Source organism: Anopheles stephensi, chromosome 2 (assembly GCF_013141755.1).
Source record: "Anopheles stephensi strain Indian chromosome 2, UCI_ANSTEP_V1.0, whole genome shotgun sequence".
Taxonomy (NCBI): Eukaryota; Metazoa; Arthropoda; class Insecta; order Diptera; family Culicidae; genus Anopheles; species Anopheles stephensi.
In genome coordinates this window covers 4173004-4197227 of record NC_050202.1, presented here as the reverse complement: position 1 = coordinate 4197227, position 24224 = coordinate 4173004, and the positions used below count along the sequence as shown (strand labels likewise).

General features: G+C 45.2%; 1 protein-coding gene across 5 annotated transcripts in view; it reads right to left on the bottom strand.

Moving 5' to 3' along the window:
- Positions 1–3791: 3791 nt before the first annotated feature.
- Positions 3792–24224, bottom strand: part of LOC118507139 (somatomedin-B and thrombospondin type-1 domain-containing protein) — a 31641-nt gene continuing 11208 nt past the window's right edge. For 3 of the 5 annotated variants that reach the window (XM_036045171.1, XM_036045173.1, XM_036045172.1), the window contains 4 exons: positions 20726–21231; positions 9674–9868; positions 6885–7005; positions 3906–5106 (listed from right to left, as the gene is read on the bottom strand). In XM_036045171.1, the coding sequence (XP_035901064.1) occupies positions 4773–5106; positions 6885–7005; positions 9674–9868; positions 20726–20969 (894 nt within the window). In that variant the 5' untranslated portion in view covers positions 20970–21231 and the 3' untranslated portion in view covers positions 3906–4772. Of the gene's footprint in view, positions 5107–6884; positions 7006–9673; positions 9869–20725; positions 21232–24224 lie in introns of all 5 variants that reach the window. The other 2 variants (XM_036045169.1, XM_036045170.1) reach the window with 2 other exon arrangements.

Below are 24224 nucleotides of genomic sequence, written 5' to 3'. Positions count from 1 at the left end.
CGACCCTAAACGATTATAATTGCAACGTTTGCTTCGCCGAAATGAACCGCTTCGCTTGGCACCAATCGTATCGCTTCGAGTACGCTCTCTAAGTAACTCGCTGGAAACATTCTAAAGATACCATCCGTTGCTACACTCCTCCACCAGCGAAATTGTTGATGGCGCATACAGGAGAGGACGCATAATCGCAGAACATCGTCATCCCACAGCCGTAGTGCTGCACGCCGGCCTGTGCGCTCGTGTAGCCTGATGAATTCGCGGAAGCTTTTCGTGTGGAATTCATCATTGCTTGTACATCGTGCGTGTGGGTGGAAAGGTACACAATATGTGTGTGTGTACAAATGGGCGGAAATGAGTGAAAAGTAATCACATCCCTTTGTGCACGTCGACCGCAAGTATCAACCGCTTGATAATGTTCGCGATGTTCTTTTTTCCGAGTTTCCCTCCTGTTTTCCGATTGCTTTTACGCTAGAATAGAATGGCTAGAGCGCGGTACCGACCACCAACTTTCGAAGCGCTTTTTTTTTCTTCTTTTTCTGTTTCGTGCTCCCTTTCAGACACACACAAACCAGAAGCAATAGGAAGCAACAACATAACAAAAAAAAAAATCCCACCGCCACCCAACGCGAAACGGGTGCGTCAAACGGAAGGAAGGGCCCGATGAAAGGAATTTCATTGCGGAAGATATTTGCTTTGGTGAAAACGTAAATAAAAGATGTTTTTGAATAACCGAGCGGGCAAACATTTGCTCAAGCGAGACAAAAAAGAGCGAACGAGAAAGAGACCCTTCCGATGAAGCCCCACAGCTCTTCAGGTGCAGCTCTGGGATGGATAGCTGGGCTATCTATCCCAAACGAACGAAGTTGTGCCTATGTGAACCTCCCGTACCCCACCTCGGTTGGCCATGTTTCACATTTTAGTTTCATTCCCTTCATTCCCAGTGGAGCAATTCCGTTCCGCACTGACGAAACGATCACAACTAGGACAGTGACAGAACCAACCGAAAAGTGACGCATCGTCGTCTGCTCGTTGTCCTTTTGGGACGTGAAAAGTTTTCCCGCGTTTTCCCGCTCCGTGAAGGTTCCCTCCGGCGAACGTACGTGGAAAGTTTCGCCATTGCAGTTTTGTTAATTAAGCACACTCGCGCTGCCCGGTTCCTCCTAGTCCAACAGTACACAAAAGCTCAGCTCCGAAAACCCATCCACCGACCACCGAACAGTGATCTGTTTGATAATGCAAACTTTAGCGTGTCTTGTTGGTTGGCCCCGACGAATGGTCCGAAAGGGGAAAGAGATGCGAAACTTGAACGATTATGCCTGTTGCAAGATAAATACACTGCATCGCAGTCGGGGAAAGTTTAGCAATCGCAGCTGGAGGGGGTAATAAAAACAATCGAGCGCGGGGACATTGGGGGCGTGTGGCAGAATTCGAGCAACAAGTGAAACTTGATCGTTGTGGTCCGTTTTGTGGTCCGGGAGAGTTTGGTGAGGAGAAATCGTTTTGGGACAACCATTTTGGTTGGCTATAAATTAAGTGGTGGTACTTGGTCGCCTCGTTGAACATTGGATCTTGCAGAAGGTTATTTTTTGTTATTTTTATGTTTAAGATACCGAGTTGGGAAAATCAAGATTCGAGGCTCTCAGGGAAATTACTGCCCAATTATCGCATACATATTGGATTAGTGCTTTGTTCGATATGGTTTAGATGCCTTGACTTGGAGGAGAATCAACTCCTTCCCTGAGCGATACATTTAGACATTCTGAGGGACTTTGTAGTCGTCGGCTGTATGCGATGTAACTATTACATTTTTATTCTGGAGAATTGTGAAGTCCTTTTAAAGGAACTTGTACAAGCTAATGAGGATACTTCTCGGCTTGGTGATTTTCAGGATAGACATTGTTTGGAAGTAACCCTATGCCTCCAAGAAATCTATGCCTCACCAATAATCGTTATCTCATACGGCCGAAGGCTCTGTGAACTTCAGAGGTTGAACCTGTTGGATCAAAATATCTTCACAATAGTAGACAAAATAGGCATGTGTTTTATCAATGACTCTTCAAGGTCTTAAATGTTGAAGCCAATGGCAACAATCGTCAGGTCAGCATACTCTCAAGCATCTTTGACGTCAAATATGTGTCCCGCATCAAGTTTCTGATATTTTCTACCATGTTCCTGCCGGAAGTAACTCTCATCATTAGGAGGCACCACACAAAGATTGTGCTTTGATCGAATGGAGTTAGGCTTAGCGTGTTGTACAGATATTTTGAGTGAACCTCACACACAGTATCAACGTCTATAATTTCGTGGCCAAAACTGACGCGCAACTGATGCGTCAAGGTCACAAAATATGTTTAGATATCGAAGAACATGTAAACATAAGACGTTACATCGGACAATACTACGATTCCGGTTTTGCCATCATCCAGTCCTGATCTGCGGTATTTCCTTCTATGGGTATTTAAAACCTTTACTCAACCATCAGTTGGGTTACCTGATCTTTATTTAATCAAATATTGGTGTGGGTGCTGCAAAAAATCGCTTTAGGAGTACTGACATTTGCAATTGACTTTGTTTGCTTGGGCCATATATTGCAAAACGGAGCGAACTACCTTAAAAAAATATGAGATGCATGTAGTATAAATAACCAAACTTTGAATCCAAAAAAAATGTTTAAAATCGTTATTCAAACATTTCAAAATAAACCTCTCATTATTTTGTTTAATGTGATATTTTTTTTATTCATGAAGGACTCTGCCTGGCCGAATTGCTGTTCAACTTGATAGTGACCTTTCCGAAGAAAAAACTTTAACTGAATGTCAGCGCAAAGCTTGCGAGAGCCAGCCCACCCAGTCCCCTAGGGTGTGTTTTTCTACCACTCTTCAATGTTTGTTAAACAAATAGATATTACTTTCAGTGCTCTTGGAAAAAAAAAACACACACACACACCCCACCCGACGCTTCACCAACGAAAGCTGGACAAATTTGTTATCGATAGCCGATCCATAATTAGCCGCACCCACGCCACCACCGGTGCTGGTTCACCGATCAAAAGACTTTCACTCATTAACATTCAAATGTTCAGTCAAGGCAAGCCAACGTACCATCTTCTACGTCTCTTTTTTCCTCTCTCGGTCTCCTCGTCAGAACGCTTGACAGTTCGAACGGCAAACCTAATTATGCAAGGTTCACAGGCGCGTCGCGTCACGCCAGCCCATTAGCGTCAGTGACTAAACCGATGAAACCTGGCAACCTGACAATCGATTCGTTGCCGATCGGTGTCACAAAGCGGCGAAGAATCGATTGACGTCGAGCATAAATTATAGCAGCGGGATGATCTTGCTTCGGATGCCCCCGGTGGGCATCAAGTGTGACGGATCGGTTAAGATGGAGGCAGCGGCGATGATGTTGCGGGATGTTCACTTTTGGCAAAGCACATAATTAGCATAATCGAATCGTCTAAATGCATAAGACGAACACAACCAGCTGGGTGTGAACGAGCTGCGAAGTGGGTGTGCGTGTGTGTGTGAGTAGATCATCAAAATAACGGTGCTACAGGAACGATTTCCGGAAGCCATTTGAGCCATTTTGGGTAATTGAATGAGTTGGCGACTAATGGCGTTATGCCTTTGGGAGGTCCACGAGCCCCAAGCGCTCCCAAAGCTGGGTGTTTGTTTTATGAGGTTTGCTTTGTATGGGGGAAGAAAACATGAATGAGCCGTTTGCGGACAGGCGGACGTGTAACACATTTCGGATAAGATTCTGCGAGGCAATTGCAAGAGCGCGCGAATGACTATTGTTTTTTTTCCTATTTTTAATAAATACTTCAGTTTCTTATTTAACCGGCTTAATGGCATATAAAAATAGTCTAATAAAATACTATTTACAGTTAAGTAGATGTGTTCATGTTCGTGTACTGTACTGCATCGATAAGAAAGGGGAATCATTATCGCATGCATTGCCTTCGGTTTCTTACAAGTGTTTTTGTTGTGTAGCTTTCTTTTTTCGTGTAGTATATCGATAGTAATTGAGTAAAGTAAAGCTGCACTAGATAGAAGAAAAGACGGCGAAAAAATAACGCTAATAAACAAACATACTGAATCAACTGAACTGAAGAAAGCAGAAGAACAAATGTATTATCTGCTTCATTACTTTCCTTTTTCACTCACCGTGTATGGCGGCTGCCTTATTCTCCTTGTATATGTATTTTTTAGACTTATCTTCCAGCTTGCTTTAGAACGCCTTAACCTTAAGTGTTCTAGTGTCTGTTACACTGTTTAGTAATGTTTGCGTGTGGTAGGTTTTTAATCTTAAAACGTTTGTATTTTCTCTTCTGTCTGCTGCGTCCCCTTCGTACTGTGTGTTGGTTGTTGAAGTACAATTTACTTAATCGTGTTAGTATCTAATACGCCTATACGCCACCTCGTTCGCGCCCCGCAATTTACGCTGGGCGTTCGGTTTTTCCACGCCTGCTGCCTTAGTTTTCTTCTTCGGGGGAAATGAAAGGCAAATGAAACTCACACTCAAGGGATCGATCGGTGTAAATAAACGATGCGCTACCTACTAAGAGGTGGTAGGTGTGGGAGACAAATTTTTTGTTTGGAGAGATTTCCGTACGAGTGTGTGCGAGTGGGCCGATAAGCTAAGGAAGGGTGGCGTTGTATGTATGTGATATGCGGTCTGGGCCTGGGGCTCTCGAACCCTCAGGTCCCAATACCCCCGGGGAAGACGGTTTGTGGGGCAACTAAGATGAAACGGGAGGGAGAGATTTAACCTTAGACGAAAATGAACTGAGCGTCGTTGGAGGGACACTTTTTCGGTTGGCCTACGGTAAGGCGCATCCACTTGCCCCGGCAGGCGGGCATGGCGAGCGTCGTGAAGCGTGTGTTGCGCCCCGTCAATCCATCGCCCCGACAGCGGTACTTGGGCGTATCCGGTTCCTCGTCGTCCTGGACCGAGTTGCTCGACAGCGTATCGACCGTCTTGTCCTCGTGCAGTGCTTCCAGGTCGCAGCGAACGATCACACGCTCACCTTCGGCGAGTCCACGGTAGGTGTTGTCCTTGTGGCAGGCTTTGGTCGCTTTGATTACCTCGAACTCCACGCAGTACCTGGGAGAGGAGAGAGGGAGGGAAAGAGAGAGAGAGCGCGCGCGCGGTTTTAGTGGAAAGCATCAACGCATATCGAATCGACATCAATTTCCGTGCAGATGATAGCTGATATCGGGGTCTTCCCCCCGAAAAAAAAACAGAAATTGAATCACCATAACATCCTCGGGGGCATGTCACGACCAGATGAACCTTCGATAACCGGGAACCGTCGGTCGTTCCTGGGAGAGAAAATATTACACTCCATATCCTCGGAATAACATCCGCCGCCTCCGGTCAATGAACGAAATGTGTGTGTGTGTGTGTGAGAGATCTCGGAAGATGCGAACACAGCTCACATTTCGCGTGCCGCGCGACGCACGCAGTACGAAACGTGACCGCGAACCTTGCGCGAGGTTCGGCACCATATACGGGCATGAAGGGAACATTCCAATCCCCCCGGGGGCTACGACCCCGGCGTCCTCCGGGGACTCCTCCGGGGAAAGGGCAGGTATCCAGCACACCCAGGTAACGGGTTTAGCCAAACGCACACTCTTCGCAACTACTCTGTGTGGTAATCGGAGAATGGCTTTGGCTTCATGGAGCGGGGATGGATTGCCGCCAGTTGCACGAGCAAGGTTCTGGACGAATATTTGCTTTTCTGCCAAACGATTTCGAACCCATATTGGTATGCACCTAAAAATGGATCTACCGGTGCACAGGGTGGTGGTCGTATTTCTTTGATGCACGAAGAATGAAGAGCTTGATTCGATTCCAAGTGTTGGCCCGATAGTCGACCATTCGATTGGTTCGAGTGTATGAAAGCTTTTTCGGGGAAAAGCTCCCGTATCGGGGATGGATAAATTCTTTTGCACATGCGAGTTATGTATTTACGGTATGATTCGAACGCTTTCGAACTTTCAAAAGCGTTTGTTTTCAGAGAGGATCAAGTGCTTAATAACAAGCTATATGGATTTCTACTCTATGTTGAATAGATTATATTTCAAGCCTCCGAAGTTGGTGTTAGAAATCACTAAACTAAGGATTTTTGTAATATATCAGGCAATACTAGCAATCTCTATTTAGATTTCTCAATTGTAAAAATCTACAACGTTTTGAAAATTGTGACTGTGATGCACTACAACCTAGAAAAATCTCGTCCAGCCACTATTTATGGCACTCTGTGATTTGATTTTACCCTTAGCAAAGTAGTCTGCCAACCAACTGACTGTACTGTAGCCTAAGTGGACTAAAAGTTGGTGAAAAAGCGCCTAAATTTATACTATATTTGGGATAATAATAAATAAACCTGGTCAAACCAACAAACTCAATTAGTAAGTTTGTTATTAAAAAATAATTAACAAGTATAAGCACCTCCTCCGAAGAAGTTAAAAACGTTTCACACCTTCATTTAGCTTGCTACAAAGAGTGTATCACACAATAGTAAACCAGCATCCGGGGAAAATAGGATTCCCCCATCCGATTGGTTGCATTCGCCTACCCCTCTTTAAAACCCATCACACACACACACAAGTTTGTGCAGTGTACCGTTGGTAAATCGATTAATTCCCGAAGCTCGAGCATCGATTAGCAAACGAGCTGTACCCGGCACCTGTACTTTCGCTGCTCCCGCATTCAATCAAGTGCAAAACGGTTACGGTTACTGTGCATCGTTCTGTGCATAAATCGATACCGTTCTCGATTCTGCCCTTGCCCCACCCCAACAGCTTGTGCACAGCTTTTCGGTTTCCATCGGGAGATTGGGAAAATCTTCGGGCGGTACGGTACGGGATAATACTTACTCATTTCCTCGGTTGTGCTTGAATGCGTTCTTGTAGCGCAATCGTAGATTTCGCCGAATGTCGCTGGTATCGTTCTCGTGGCGGCTCTTGGACAGGGCGGCCGGTAGCAGCAGGGCCGTTTCTGGAAAATGGAAAAACAGGAGCGAGTGTGAGAGAGAGAGAGAGTGACGAAAGAAAAAAAAGCATTAGAAAACATCATCATCTCGCTGACGGGGGACGGTGTGGTGAAAGGTTGGAAAATCCAATCCCGTGCAAGTTCTGCCGTCATCACGTCATCACGGCACTGGAAGCTCGCCATGCCACCGACCACCGATCAGGGTGGTCCATTGGCAGTGCCAGTGGCAGCATTGCAATCAAGCTCCGCTCAAGCAAAGTTTTTGATTATTTTAGCGGCAAACGTTCGGTGGAGCAAGTGCGAACCGCGGCGGCGAAAAGAGTCCCGATGGGGACGGTGGACCTGACCGCTCGGTACGTCTGCATCATCTGGTTATGCCCGAGGAGGAAATGGTTCCGGCCGGTATGGTCCGGTCTGGACTGGGAGCATGAAGTGTACGGTTCCGTTGCACCATTAAATCAGGGTTGCGGTAAACTGTTTTCGTTTATGATGTCCCTGGGTGTGTGTGTGTGTTTGGAGGGCTCTCGTTGCTTGCCTGCCAGGAAGTGTTGCCAGCGTCGGAATTTATGGAGCTGCCGCGATCGGGGCTTTGGATATTATGCCACGAAAGGATGTATGGAAATGAGAGCGTGTGTGTGTGTTTGTTTTTTTGTTGGATGTGCTGAAGCTACTCAAATATGGATTTGTGGTGTCGTGGTTGATGGAACGATGGTCACGGTGGTAAAACTCGTGGACAGTGACCAAACCCATAGTAGGGACATCATAAATGCTGGCCCGGTTTATATCCCATCTTTGAGCCCTGGATATGGGTGATTTTTGCGAAGGCTAGCTCATGTAAGTTTTTGAAAGCTTTTCGATACACGCACATCAAAAGAATCGCTTCATGTCGAAAAGTCATTGAAGGCAAACTCCACATTAATTGCTATTGCATTGACTGTTTCGTAAGTACGCTCGGGAAGCGGTTCTTTGATCTGGCGTTTTCCCTTTTTCCATGCTTCAACAGGTCCAACGTCCTCTAACCGCTGAGACCGAAACCCACCCCGATCGCACTACTACGTAACGGCCAGACGAGCGAGCCAAAGGGATTGGAATTTTATAATCACTCCAACAAGCAAAAAAAGACGACTGCGAGCTTAACTTCCCGAATTCCATCGTACTGATCAAACAACTTTATTATCCCTGTTAACTGGGTGTGTGTGCTTGGAAGCCTATTAAAATGTAAATCACTGTCTTGTGCATCATCGTGTTGGGCTTTTTTATCACATCTACATTTTTAATCACTACTCAGCACCAAACAGTCTGGAGAGAGAAATAATTTACTCCAAAATTTGAACATTCAGAATGGGTTAAGCTGCGACAAGGAACCGCCATGGGAACATCGAAACGAACGCTTAAAAGACTGTTTTCGAAGGGTAAAGGGCTTTCAGCCGGTAGGCTGGGATATCGTACCCAGATTCTCCCGTGTAACGAACGGCTTCTCTGACAAGCTCTGCAGCAAAAAAAAAAAATAAAAAAACGGCAAAACTTTGACACCGAATGTGGCCATCAATCATTCGTACAGCGAGGGCCAAAAACGCTCGCAGAAAAAAAATCACGCAGACACAAGCTCCGGCAAGTAACAAACCGCTCGTACAGCAGAAGTTTGTCTGTAACGCTCGGAGTTTCAGACAGGCCAGACACGAGCCTGTCCAACAAGGGCCAAACGTACGAGCGCCACTGACAGCTATTGATTGTCATGAGTGATAAAATGTTCAATTTCAAATTTTGGCCAACAAAAGGGCGGGTTACGTGCAGGTACGTACGGATGGCTTTCTGCCCGTCAGTTCATGGGAACCAGACAAAATGTGGGCTTGTTTCGCACACACACACGCACTAGAGGTTGAATAGGAAAGGGCCTCCCTAAAGGGCGATGTCGAACAAGTATTCTAGGGACTGGTTTGACAGTTACACATCTCCAAGCGATGATTGCCGGTGGAACGACAAAAAAAAAAACATCTCCCAAAACACCGGAAACAATAACCGCACTTCAGAGAGGACATCCCCAGGGGGGTGCAAAAAAAAAAAGCTAAATAAAAATCACCAATCGACCACCGCCCAGGGTGCTGCCAGCATCCAGCGTCCGCGCCAGCCAGACGGAACGAAAACTCACTCCGATCCCCCGTAAGTCATGCAATCCGCATTGCAAAAAGGATCGTTGTCGTTTGCGATTTGCGGTGAAGCCATTTTGCATTTCGATTGCACTTTATGTAACGTCCGTCCGTCAAGGGAAGGAAAACTGTGCCGGTACACGGTGACAAAACCACAAATGAAAAGTCGGTGGGAAAACTGAAACCCTCGCTCAAGAGCACCAACAGTAACAGCAGAGCTGAGGGTGAAGATCAATTCAGTTTTGCAATACTTTCTGCAACATGGAAGAACTATCGAGAGGTCACCCTTTTTGCTTTGTTCCTGGGGACGGGCGAAAAAAAAAAAAACAAAACCCCAACATGACTCATGCCATCGAACCGACGCTCCGTTGTAAGGGAGGTTTTTGTTTTTTAAATGTTTTGCATCCAGCCTGACCATGTACCCGGCCCCACGTGTCATTGGATCGGAATTGGAGGATATTGTTTTTCTTCCCGCCGCGTTGTTGTTGTTTTGCCTCTTCTGCTGCATCGACTGGCTCTCCACTTACCTCGGAGTGCCTTCCGGTCGTGATGGTTGTGACATTTCAGGCCCTGGCAGCCACGTTTCTGCACCAGCGACGGGCAGTGTTTGCCACCATTTTGCGGTTTCTGCTCAATGATGCGAGTGCGCGACATCATACCGTTGCCACAGGCCGTGTCACATTCGCTCCATTGGCCCCATTCACTGACGATGCAGTCGATCACTGTGGAGTAGAGTGAGAGAGAGAGAGAGGGGGAGAGGTGAGTAAGAGGAACGATCGGTTAGCGATTCAATTGATAATGCAATTGCACACGGACGGTTAACCGGTGGTGTGACGATGTGGTGTTTTCGAATTATGATTTCAAATAAGGCAAGGTAAGGCCACAAATCCAGCCGATTGTTGCTTCTCATTTCCGTTGACCTTTGCGGGGCCATGTGAATGCGTTGGTAAAGAATTTCCATTTATAAGATCTCAAGTACTTCTCGAGCTTCGTGTAGCATGCGGCTAGAACTTCTAGAGACCTATTTCTCTTCTCATGGTTCTCAATAGCTAAAGTCTAATAAACATTGATGACTCTAATAGTGTAGTATCCATTTTGTAATACCAACGACAATTGCTCCTAGATATCCAGGACATGCTCAGGAAAGAAGTTATCCAGTTCGGATGAACTATTATTTTGATAGAAGCATCTGTCCTTCCAATTCCAAAAACCCATCAGAGCAAGATCATTGAAGGAAACAATCCAATCGCTCGCAGACATTCCCTGCTCAGCGAATCGTTCACCAGTGTCTGGTCCCAATCGTGAACAAATATTTTTCAATTTATATTCAATTTTATTAATCAACTCCCAGTGTCAAGTCCTACCCTGCGTACAAAAACAAACCCCACAAAAGCAAGCAATAACAAACAGTAGTAGCAGCAGCAGCAGCAGCAGCAGCAGCAGGTTGGTAATAAGTTTTGATTTGTTCGGAAATCTCGCTGTCTCTCGCTCTCGGGTCGGGGACTTCACATATTTCACTGGCACGCTGGTAAGAGATCAATAAAACTCAAGCATTTCCCACTGCCTGGCCCTTCGTTCGACAGTGTTTTTCCCAGTGGAAAGTAACAGCGGCAGCGTGGGAAGGAGCGGTGTCGTCTGTGTGGCAGTTTTATGTAATGGCAGAAATGTTTGCCTATTATGGTGAGGACAACATCGTCAAGGAGCCGTCACTGGTGGGAAACAAAATAGGTGCTGGAGATGGAAGCGAGCGAAATAAAAGCAAAACATGGACCTTGCCGAGGGTACGGTGTTTTGCCACGATTCCGTAGAACCGGCGCCAGAGACAAACTTGCCGGTAGTGGAAGTAGTTTTGGACTTACTGCACAGGAACTGGAATGAGTCGGTTCGACAGCTCAAGAGCAAGTGAAGATGCCCTTGATCGTTTGCCGTTTTCCTGGAGCGGCGGAAACAAGCAATAGCAGCAATTCGCTATTGTTCTAGAGTTTTATTATTTATGTAATGTTCGATGTGCTCCAGGATATGTGTCTGGTGGAGCGAGTACACGAACCGGGGGCAGCCCTTCGGATGCAGATCTTTCCCAGACCAATCAAACGGTCCTAAAACTGGATGACCGGAGACGGTGAAGGATGGTGACGGGTGTACCGGAAGCCACTTACACTGGTCCGCATCTTGGAGCAGAGGCGAAGAGTAAAGCTTTCTGTGTTGTTTGCCATGCTCGTACCGTGAGCGTGAACAAACAAATGCCTCTTGCAGTGTGTGGGCCTTCTCCCTCTGTCGTTATTGTGCTATTTACGTACTTGATAGCCGTACTGCACAAGTACATTTAGGTCCGTCCCGACGGGTGTACGGGCAAGCTCGTAAATTCCCATCTTCCAGCCAGTGTCCGAAAGATATGCACACACACCCTACAAGAAGACGAAGACTCTACGGCACAAATCGGATTTCCACCGGCCTTCCACGTTCCCCGGTAGCTCGGTAGCTCCGCCAGATGCAGATGCTGATTGTGATGAACAATAATCGACACTTAGTTCACCATTGCCACCGACCGAGCGCATGCAAACTCCCATTCGCTAGACGTACGACGCCAGAGCTAAAAACTAAATAAATAAAAGACACAAAAACCTTCCGGCGATGGAGATGCAACTGACGTTCGGATGGCTACTAGTACAGCTACTCCTACTGCTTCTGCGTCCACGGCAGAGAGAGAGAGCACCCAGGAACCGCACCCCGTCACCGTTGACGGCCAGAAATGACAGATATAAACTTTTATGACAGCTGCCCGGGCAAAACACTCCCCAGTTGAGTGTTTTCACACAGCACGGCGCGGCGTTTGGAAATCTGCATCGCACGGCCCTGCGGTGCCTTCGTGCGCTTTGGCAACGGCGAAGGACTTTACATCGCCGAGAGTCGGAGGGAAGCTTTTACATTTTACAAGGCATGAAATATTATTACCTTCATTGCAGCACCATGAACAAACCCATACCAGCCTGAAGGGGCTAGTCGCTTTATTATGATTAGCATGGCGTGAGTGTGTGTGCAGAGAGCACCTCATCAACGGACGTACCGTGTTGCATGCAATCAGGTGATTGACCCGGCAGCAAAGATTGAAATCCTGGCGCGTATTTTTATTACGAATACGAGCGTGTTAATACCGTGCCTCTGATGGACGGCGAGATTAACGCCGGGAGTAGTGCCGTATGCGCTAAGGTCACGTTTTGGCACGCCAGCCGTCACGCCAACACGCGCTCGCGAGTGACAGGATCATCTACACAATTTACGATTCAATTTCGATAGTGCCGGGCCCAACAGTCGTTCGGTCGATGGTGTTCTGTGTTGGATGATTTGATTCCGTAGTTTTTTTTCCCCTTCTTCCTTTTAAATCCTCATCAATCAGATTCACCTGGAATGGTTCGGAATGAGGCAGCAGCACGATGTTTGTGGTGCAATGTGGTTGGTGATAATTGTATGGTTTGGGTTGGTTGTCGAGTAGCTTGTCGGAGGATCGTAACTTCCTTGCCGAGGCACATGGGCCTGTGTGGTTTCCGCTGATGTGGAGTGTTTGAAGGAATGGAAGAAGCTTACGGCAGTGCCGGGAGTGGGTAGAAAATGCAACCTTTTGAAATGAATTTCCAGAAGGTATCGTTATTTGAATGGTTGTATGGGTGGAGGATCTGGATTCGTGCTCAGGTATTGCATGCATGTGAAGTCTTTGCCAGCACATTTGATGATCCTATTGACAGGCCGCAGGCAATTCCTACCCACAGAATGTAAGGTACGCAATTTAGAAAATCAGAAATGAAGTTTATGTTATAGTCCAAGGCAATGCAAGGAATTACAATCGTTTAGCTCCATTAAAAAAGAAGTACTTCTATTAATTAGCCATTTCTAAAGACGACCGGCAGGGTTGACAGTCGAAACTACAACAATCGGCTTTAGAGATGAAAGTAAAAATTGGTAGAGATATTTAAATGTAATGTTCTTGTATGTAATGAAGCTAAATAAGGTGGTATCCGAGGCAACAGCGGCACCGGTCTTCACACGGCAGGACCGAGAATTCAATGTCATCTCAGACCGCCTCCCCGTACACAGGACTCACTCGCCAGCTACTGGAAAAACCAAGTCAAGGAAAGTTAGGAATGGCATCCCGAGACCAGTCAAAGTCAAAATGTTAAGAAAATAGCGTTGTTTTCCTCTATCAATCAGCATCATTGTGTGTATCGTCGGAAGTTGCCAGAATTTCAAGACTATAAAAGTATGTTTTGTTCAAAATTTTTCGAACCTCATGTTTTGAGTATGAAAATAAGCGGTTTTTGGCTGAATCATACCAAATTCTCAACATCCAATGATAACATTTTGATTGGAGCATAAATGTTGAATGAAAACTCCCCTTTTTTTTCGCTCATCAACCACAAACGTAAACAAAAGACCACGTGTAAAGTAAATTACAAAAATGTATAAAAAAACCCCAAACAACAGCTTGAAAAACTGTTGCAAAAGCACAATCAACGAAGCGATAAAATTGGCAATGGCAACCGTAACCGGCCTTGCTTTGATCCGACAGGCTGGATGGATGGAGGATGCGCCCGGTAGACGTACAGCATGGGTTCTTTATCAACGGCGAACAACATGAAACGAAACTCCTCTTTAATCCTGTGTTTAGGTGAAAGTGTGTGTGTGTGTGTGTTCGTGTGAAAAACTTGAACCAAGGTTATGCTTTCATCACTGCTGCCATGCTACAATTTCCCATTTTGGGTGAAGTTTTATTAAAAGAAGAAACAAGCCATGTAACCATGGAAGCTTTAATGTTTGTCAGCGGTGAGCCACTTTAATTTTATGTGGCCGTGTGTCATAAGATTGCATTCATCACAAATGATGGCAACAGACATAGAAAGAGAACGAGAAGCGAGGGAGAGAGTTTGTGTTTTGAAAACTGTAACTCCCGTTTGTGGTGCGAGTAGAAACAGCACCGACTTCCCGTTCCCGTCCCGGATGATAAGTCTCCTAACGATGTAATTTTATTTTACCGCAAACTGTCATGGTAACAACGACAAAAAAACGCACTGCTTTTAGCACCACTTGGTTGGTGTGCCCTACCATGACTGGCATGACCTCTTGCCGTTTCGAAATAATCCCAACCGGGTGGTATGCGCTTCTGCCGCCGCTTCTATGCTGTGTGTAAAATAAATGTTGCATATGTAATACCACAAGAGCAGCACACACACACGCGGTCGAATGAGTCGAACAAAATGTGACATAAAAACGGAAACTCTAGTCCCGAAAAAAATGGGAACCAGCGAGCTCACCACTGGCAACACTGTCGTCGAGTGCACGAGCCGGAATGAGGAGCGGAAAATGGTAGAAAAAAAGGACACTATTTTGCACTTCATTTGAAGGAAAACCTTCTGGCGTTTTTTTCTGAGTGTGCCTGTCTGCAGCTATGGAAAATGGCGGCCAGAGTTAGTCAGTTTGTGTCCGGAGTGGCTAATTAAAGAGGTGAAAATAGGGCCACGAATAGTAGTAGAAATAAAAGAAGTGACGTACGATACCGTTGGGTAGCATGTATAATGTGGGGGTTTTTTATGGGGGGAGGGTGATTCTTCAAACAATGAATTTATTTAAGCTGATTTGCCTTAACTCTACGAACAAAAGGGGAGGCTTAGATGGGAGGCTTTTGATAAAAATTTAATGACGAAAGTTTGTGCTACGGACGCTCGATGGATTTACAACGTAGAGTTGACGCTGCAGCAATATTTTCTCATTTTCGTTGAAATTTCTAGCTTCACTACGAATGGCTTAGGTCTATAAATAAACCTACACGAAGCTGATGGAATGGAAAATCAACTTCAAACTCATTTTTCCAAGCGAAGATTTTTTTGTCCAGGTGGTTTTTAGTTTTATTTAGAATTTAAGCACTTTCCAGAATATTTATTTTACTTAAAATAATATTTTCATTGTGTTTTCACAGCCTATCCTACGGCAAGTTTTCGGATCATTATGTTGGAGCTATTTTTAATGCATTAGTAAAATTGAAAACAAACAATTACTGAAAAATTTAAGCTTTTTACTTAGAAACTGCCGAACAACATTTTCTTTAACCAACTGGCTTAAAAAGTTTTGCCAAGAGCTTTGAATAAAACAAGCAACAACCAAAAGAAAAAACACACCCCCTTGCCCATCAACCCAAGTGCGTCACCGGCATTGTTTCTCGGTACCGATCTATCTCGTTAAGCCGATGAGTTTATCAAAGTTTTGCGCGGTACCGCGTACTGATGCTGCAAAGGCAGACGTACGTAGCTGCACACGAATCATGCATAATTCAACGCCAGAAAAAGAAGTGCCGTGGGTTTCAGCGTTCGGGCGATGGGTACGCCAGACTCACCCTTCGAGGATGAGGGCGCATCCTTAGTGTAGGCCGTTGGAGCCGAACCGACGAATGCAGCCAATAGTCGTATATTAAGCAATCTCCGCCAACTTACACGAATTGCAAATGAGCCTAAAGACGCGACCGCCCCAACCGTTTTGTGGTATACTTTTGTGCGAAGAATTGTTTTTGCGGGGGGGTGTAGTTGTTTTTCGTTGTGCTACTCCGCCTGACGGGCTGCGATCGTTTTGTTTTAGTTGGTCGTATCCGGCACCTCTTTTGCTTTGGGTTGATTTGAAGGCGTAGACGCTCCAGACTGCGGAAACTGTGTTTGAAAGTTGTTCTAACCTAGCCTAGGTTTTCTCCGAATCAGGCAGATGAAAAACGCAATCATTTCGAGTAGACAGAGTCGAAGAAAAACCTCACTCTTACTCACACTCACACACAAAAATTACATTCCAAACAGAAGTTGTTGGCAAGATCCAAATCGCTCCATTCACCAGGGCAACACTAGGGAAAATTATGTTTTTTGGTAATTTGCTCCCATCTTCGGGGGGAGAGGAGCGAATGCTTCCGGTGCCGGGTTCGGGTCATGTCACCTCGTCGACGAATGGATCGGCAGACGATCGGCACCAGCGTGAACGCTGACAGAGAAATTACCATTCGGCTCGAGTAGTTCAGCACCAGGCCAGGCGCACTGCAGACGTAAATTATTTACAACGCAGCGAGGGCGCTCGTTCGCGGAGAACAAAGTGTAATTTAGATGTTAAATATGCTATTCCTTCCGTTTTGAGCGTCTTAGAGTTGTACTTTCCAGCGAGCATTTTCTGGGAATAGGTGAAAGGGCTGTTGGATGAAGTTTTATTCTTCCACTCCACTCGGCTGCGTCGTGTGTCTCCCGAAACACGGTGAGAAAAACAATCTTCATTATCTTCGAGTTAAACTGTTTGCCTAACAAATTTCCTATCGAACGCGACGGGGGACGATAAATGCCAGAAAGTTTTATTATTTGTTTCCTGTGTTTTTGTGTACGTTTTTGGTCTGTAAGAAAAGGCAAATGGACAGACATTTTCGTTGGCAAGAGAATGTAATAAGTATAAGTCGTGCAATATTGAGTTATTATTATTCCTGTCGTAGCAGGCGTTCCTTCCTCTTCGAAAGCCCAGCAGCACGTTGCGGCATGCTGTGCGGATAGTCTACCTTCCAGGGGCAAAACCACAGAAGCCAGTTTTGTGCGGTTCTAAGATGGTTAAGGCAGATTGCTCGCCCACATTCGGTGTTGTCCTCATCATCAAATCATCAAACGCTCGAACTGAAGACGCACTGCTTAAGCATTTTGTGCACGTACGGCTGCACATCGCTCGGGATGCATTTATCTCCCACGCCCATCGGTGGGTGCAGTTCTTTGAGGTTGACCGCTTAAGCGTCCGAAGGCGAGCGGATGGTAGATGAATTATGGAATATTTGCATGTCCTTACAAATGTCTTCGAGCGGGGTTTTGTTCGTATGCAAAGTCGAATGTCGTACACGACGGTGGGTAACAGTCTTGAGAAGTTGGAATAGAGAGCGATTGATCATGCAATAGGCGACCATCAGGAGTTTCTCGTTTTGTTAAATATTCAGCTCAAAATTCCATAGTAAATAAAAAATGGTGGCTGTAATTATATTTTTTTAATTATTAAATTATAAATGTAAATTATTTTCCTCCCAGCTGAACAAAATTCCAAAAAGACATTAAAGTGCTGCACCTTTTTTCCGTTACCGAAACTAATTAATAAAGTTAAACTTCAAACTTTCCCAGCTAGGAAAATTCAAAACATAAATATCTAAGGGCCTTCATCTCCGACAAAAAACTAACACCTGTCTGTTTGTAAAAATTTCCATATCCTTCATAGAAGAACGCGTGTACAACTGCAACCACCCAGCTACCGCTCACAGGTTGCGGACAGGAAGTGACCAAACATTTTAATGAAAACAGAAACAAATACAAATAGAAGAGCAACTGAAAAAAAAACCTCTCCTTCTTAGAATCACCTTTACGTTTTTTCTCTGTTTCGTTCTTATCGAAAAAAAAGCGCCAAAACTAAAACATCACTCCCCAGGACCAGAAAGTTGAACTTTTTAGCAGCAACAGAAAAGGGGCAAACTCTTGGCCGTGAAGGAGTTTTCCTTTTGTTTCTGTCTCACTTTCCCAATGCTGGCCATTACCATTTTCATTTATATTCGAGGTTTTTCTTTTGGCATTTGCTGCCTTTTTTCTGAGGGTCCCAATCTAGATGCGGAAAACTTTACCAGTCCAAGTGAGGGAGAGAGAGAGAGGGAGAGTAAAAACGCAATCGCTGCAACGAATTTTTCCATGAATTTCATTTCGTCATCTCGCACGCAACCTCCTGCTGTCCGAAAAGCGTGGTGGAGAGCAGCCGAATGACAACGATGACGAAGTTGATGGTTGATGGTAACGAGCCCTCCATATTCATCTTTCCATTGGTCAGCCCGGACCCCGGAAGAAAAGCTCGAAACACTTTCCACGAGAAAAGGAAGTTAGTTAGGACCGGAAATGGTTATTTTATGGTGTGGTTTGTTTGAATTTTTATTCTAAATTATTAGGGTGAAGTAGCGTGGAGAAGCGAAGGGGCGATCCAGGTGCCAGGGGATGAAATTTGCACGACGGTTTCAGTTTGTTGAGCTTTTTTTTTCCTTTTTGGTTGGAATCAGATTTTACAGCTCGGGATGGTGTAGAAAGGTACAGAAAAGCATCAACATATTCATAAACTATGACACCGCCCATCGGATTCGGAAAAAGGTAAGGAAAAGTTTGGAAAAGCGTCAGCTCCATCCAATCACCTCCTGTCGCTCGGCACTTCGCGTTCGGGTCGGGTGCTTCCTCTACGCTTTCGCTTCCTCTTGAAAGGCAAATGTTTTGACGAAATTGCATCCCGATGCAAATCTGGCTGTGTGTGTGTGTATGTTTCTATGTGGTTCTAAATTGTGGCTCTCGTGAATGGTGAAAATTTCCATAAATAATGTGGGATAATGTTGGGCGGAAGTCGTCGTCGTCGTGGATGAGGCCCACGCTAACGCTGTGATGCGTTCCTTTCACACGCCCAGTTTCAAAATGCCGCTTTGTGGCCGCTCACTAGCCTGATGCATATTCAAATACGATGCAGGGATTATTTTAGCCACGCAAAAGAGCGGTTTTTTGGGAGGGAAAAAAATTGGTCTAAATCGAGGGCTGTTGCAATATATTGAAGCCATGCGGAGGCTTCATAGCGATCCGCAAATGCAATCAATCGACGAGAGTGCAACACAAGTCCCTAGGTAGTAGCGCTGCGAGATAGACAGCGATCTAGATGGGTGGAAAATTTACTAAAAATAATATGAAGAGACTATCTCTCTCTCTCTCCCTCCAAGTGGCGCATAGGGGAATGCCCCGTTGTCGAGAGTGCTTGATTTATGATCTTTCCGCTGCGGTAGCGCGTACGCGCGTGATTCATAGCTCAGCATAACGATTAATTATGCAATCATAGCGTTGGTTTGGTCGATTGGCAAAAAAAAACGAACCAACTCCCCAGTTGGGATTCTGGGATGGAAAATTAAGCAAGAGAGAAAGAGAGAAAAAAACTACTCCTATTAGGATACTCATCGAACCCCGCAAGGATCGATCAGGAAGAAAAATGTTCCGACGCATCAAATCCTGTTTTTTTTTTCGCTCTCCTACCCAAGTCCACCATTTCCAATTACTTCCTTCAGCTGACCGTATCCTCCAACCTCCGACCACCATCGGCAAAGGATTAATGGATCGGATTTGCAACGGGAGAAGGGAAAAAGCCCACGAATCAATGATTCCGCCCGATGGGGAAAAAGGGGTTTATTACGTTTTGGGAAAACATTTCTGCCTCGAATGGTTTATCATTTCAACGCACAAATCACGGTTTCGCGTAATGTTGCGTCCAGCTAATCGACCGGAAGGGTTAGAGGCTTATAGACCGCGAACAAAACTGACGGAAGGATGTTTAATCACTTTGCGTTACGATTTGCAGGTAAGTGTGCAGGTGTTGTGCGCTGCAACAAGCGATGGCTGATTAATTGTGAAACGCAAGATTGATGGATGATTAGATTTTGCACGCGGTCAGTTTCTCGCTAATCTGTTGCAATTAATCACGAGCGAATAGGGAGGAGAGTTTGATTTATAGGTTAAAATTAGGCTCATGAGTGAAATTAGAGAGAGTGAGAACTATTAACCAGTATTTATTGTGTAAAATGACAAAAAAATAGAACAAAACATTTCAGTTGCAAAGCATCTTCAATCGTTATTACTGTGTGTAACATAAGTATGGGTTCAATTAATTAAAAAAAAAAAATCTTTAAAAATAAATTGTTGAAGAAGTAAGGAAGACAGTTTATTTTATTTAAATTATTTAACTGTTTATCTCTTTTTTAAGATTTCTGTAAAATTCATAACAATAATTGTCTGGCCACTTCTGCGAACTACCGAATGCTTGATTTTAAATGCTGTTCTTTGAACAATAATTAAATGTTTTGAATTTTCAGGTGGTCGTATAATTATGGTGCATACTGTATATCAGTTTGTAATTGGAAAATGACATAGGAAGTACTTATCGTGTTCGAATTAATAATTAATTCATTTTGTTTTGTTTGTTTTGTTAAGGCAAAAACGACGCTGGTCTTCATACAGCAGTCCAAATTCAAATCCCATCCAGACCGTCTCCCCGTACGTTGGGCTGGCTACTTTACTATGGGTAAAATTAAGTCACAGAAAGCCAGAAATGGCACGCCGAGACCTCTCGCGATGTTGTAGTGCCAAGGAAGAAGAAGGTTTGATCACAAAAATATTGTCAAAATCCTGTCTGATAAACACAATTTAAATACAACTGTAACAACTGTATCGCGTAATGCGATGGTTACCTTTTAAAAGTGTGTAAGTAGTGCACACGTCCGTAATACGGCTTCATAATGCAACGCTGCTTAAAACACTTTGAGTGCTCTTTTCACATTACCAACCATATAATCATTCCGGCTTCTCTTGCCACCGTTTCCACGGCCAAGAAGCTTCTTTACAAATTACCAAATCACATTAAACACTTCAATCCGTTTGTAACGCTTTCTCTCTTTCTCGCCCCGGTGCACCTAAACAGCCGACTGATCCAACCATATAATTTTCCCCACGGACAGAAAAGCAGTAAAGAAAAATCCTTACCTCCACAGTGCGATTTGAAGTCATCGCAGCAGTCGCCCAGCTTCAGGCAGGCGTGATCGCAGTAGCACGGCTTATCGTTCAGGTCCTCGATGATCGCGTTCAACGGTGCCTTCTGCACCACGCACGACGAGTCGCGCCCATTGCAGCAGAGGGTGGCCTCCCGGCAGGAACCACCGTACGCACCCCCAATCAGCCCACTCAGCGGTACCAGCAACACCGCAAACAGCACGTACTGCGCTCCCATCGTTCGATGTTTGATGCTGTCCGTCGTCGTCGGTGTCGGTTAGCGTTCGACGCTGGTTTCTCAGTAGCAACACAGAACCGCTGTGGACGCTGGGAAACTGATGCAACTCCCGTTCTTCTTCACGGTGCACTGCAACTCGCCACCAGTCCAACGCACGTTTCGGCCGTCGTTGGAGATGCTGATGGGGAGATTCTTTCCCGCTGGGTAGATATGTTTTTTTTTTCTGTCGGGAAAAACGCCACACGAACGCGTACGCTGCTGACTGAAAGGAGAAATACCAGAGAATGAAACAGAAAAGTGGAACGATCAGCAAATGCGCTTCCTTTGCGGCGAACGGGCATCGAACGTGAAAGATAATAAATTGCTTTCGATTTCAGCAACGTTTCTGGCAAACGCAACGCGCTCATAATTGCAACGCGATGGAAAAGTGAAAGAAAACGATGAGCATTAAATCAACCGTAATTGGGTGTAAGGAGGCGGTGCTGGTGGAGGTGGTGGTGGTGTGTGCAAGCGTGGTGCAGATAGGATTAAGTTACTTCTGGTCGGGATTTTTCCTTCTTTTTCGGGAGAAGATTTTTGTTTTGTTTTTCGGCACAACGAATGGAAGTCGCCACATACAAACACATACAATCTTGCCCAAATGCCGGCCCCATTTTCGCGGAAGGATCGAAGTTTTTTTTTTTTTGTGTGGACTTCCAGGGTTTGCTTTCTTTTTCGCATCCCACATTCCCTCGTGGGGCCTTTGTTTCAATGTTTCTTACGTGATTGAAAATAAATGCCAAAATCAGTGGGAATGATTTAAAGGTGCGTTTTGTTTTTTGCGCTCTCTCTTCGTGAGAAGTGAATGAAGTGCAGAGGAATTGGAGTGGTTTAGCCATGTTTTCGGAAAGTCAATGAGATGGGGTATAAATTATGGCAAATATTTCAGAGTGCACTTGGTGGACAGAATGGCATTTAGCAAACGAACGAATGAAGGGTTGATAAATGGAAGTGATTTATTTTAAGTGATTAAACATTTTTCCTTCGTGAAGGGAATATAATAAAGCTCAATTCTTAGTAAGTAAAGTAAGATTTTTTTTCTTAAGATGGATGCTTTACGAAAAGGGAAATTCAGTATTAAATATCTAAAAACAATTTCAAACTACTGATAATAATAATTTACTGAAGAAAAGTTGTATTACTCTTGCTTTTGTCGCTAAAATATTGTGAGAAATACTGTTCGAAGCCAAAACTTATAGAATAAGTCGAGAAAAAAATGATCATTAAAAATAATAATAATCATCCTGTGAAGCATAAACTCCCAAAGCCTTCAGCACCAAAAATTCCTTCCCAACTAATGGCGTCTCCATTACGAATAATTTCCACCACCATTTGGACGCTAATCGCTGCGCTGATGCGAAACATCTTTTTGGAGCTAAGAATGATAATCATTCGACATAACCCAGTGGCTAAAAGCAGTAATTTTAAGCTTGTTAAGTCAGTTCTTTCCCACCTTTCAACGCCTTCAATTTGCTGCCAGATACCATCCGAAGCGTGCGACTCAACGTACTCGAGCCCTGACATCTTGATCCAACGAATGATTGAATTATGAATTGCTTGCGAAACCCGCCTCGAACTTCGTGTTCATCATTCCGTCTGCAGCATTCATAATTCCCCGTTCGCTTAAAGACACCCCCAGGGAAGGTACACCGAGCGCAGGTGTTGAAACGAACCCCTAAACGACGAACAAAAACCCTCTTAATCCGGCAAACGAACTTCACGACACTACGATGGCTACGTTTTCCTCAGAAGTCTATCTAATCTACCGGAGCCCGTTTTTGGGGCTGTACATCGGGGTAAGGGTATGCAGGACTTAACAAGCAGCAGGACAAGATAGAGTAACCCATTAACGAGTTGGACCGTGCTATCCAACTCTCTCTCTCTCTCTCTCTCTCGCTCTCTCTCTCTCCGAAGGGTAGTTTAACTTTGCCAAAAACCGTATGCCGTACACGTTACGCGAGAACACAAAACACACGCTAATGCTTCCCGAAATCTGCACAAACGAATTACTTGTGGCGTCCGTATCTGCGCCATCCAACCATCTGTTGTGCGGAGCTAATTTATTCCCACCCCCGGGAGAGTGGCCCCGGGACCGGTGAAGGTCCCTGCCTACCTCGCTTGATCCTTCCGTAACCTATCGTGTGTCATGTGTGTCCGGAATGAAAGGAGACCTAAATAATGAAGGTAGAAAGTCATCCGACCGACAAGCAGCCTGCCGAAGATAACTAACTTTAATTTGCCCCATTCGTCTGGCGAATGGTGCGTGGGCCCGTTCTCGATTTGTAGATTTGTCCATGTCCATAAGGGCCGCTCGTAGCGCTTATCTTGCCCTGACAGCTCCCAATAGCTTCAATCGCCCTCAGTGGCCCGGTGACCAGCGTTCCGGTGTCATGTTGGAGAACTAATGGTGGAGCATTAGAGACCGGGAGTGCTTGAGACTTTGGTGGAAAATCCTAACCACCAACCAGCTGTCAAGATTGGGCTAATCGGTATTCCGTTCAGTGCCTCGCCCTCGGTAACCCGTCCATTTACCCGGTGCGGGTTTCCTCCGTTCATCTCGCTCCCAGCTCTCTGACCACGCACAAAAGGTCTGCCAGGATAAAATCCCAAAGCTTTGGCCTCGGATCTTCCGGACCATACACGGACATCGCCGGAGCCAACTAAAGCGTGGGTGATGTTTATCAGTATAGCGAAAACGAAAAGAATCTCACCCACTCCAAGCTTTACGGGTGAAAGCTAATCTTTCCCCCACTGCCTGGAGAGATGGACTAGTTAGCCAGGGAACATGTCGCGATGACATTTGTGTGCACGGACCAAGAGAACGAGCCCGAGACAGAGCGATTGTTTGGTTTCGTTTATTTTTGAGCACCATTCACCGTTGTCACCTGCACCATTCCGGCAGCGGACGATTTATCGTGCCGACCGGTTGGTTCTCTATCTGGCGGAAAGCTTTCGAGAAACAAGCATCATAAAACGAAAACAAAAAACTGGACCCATCGTCCATCATTTTGTACGGTTGAAAGAAATGGAAGTCTGGTTCTTCCTTCCCACAGCGAAACACACACGCATGTAGTACTCGGTGCTCCTTTGCGGTGGATGTGTCAGTGTAATCCTCTGACGCTGATCATGCTACAAACGATCGGATCCGGCTCAGTCTAACGATTTGAAGGATGAGAATTTGATGACTGACGTGAGTTTGATACCGATTGTGGGAAG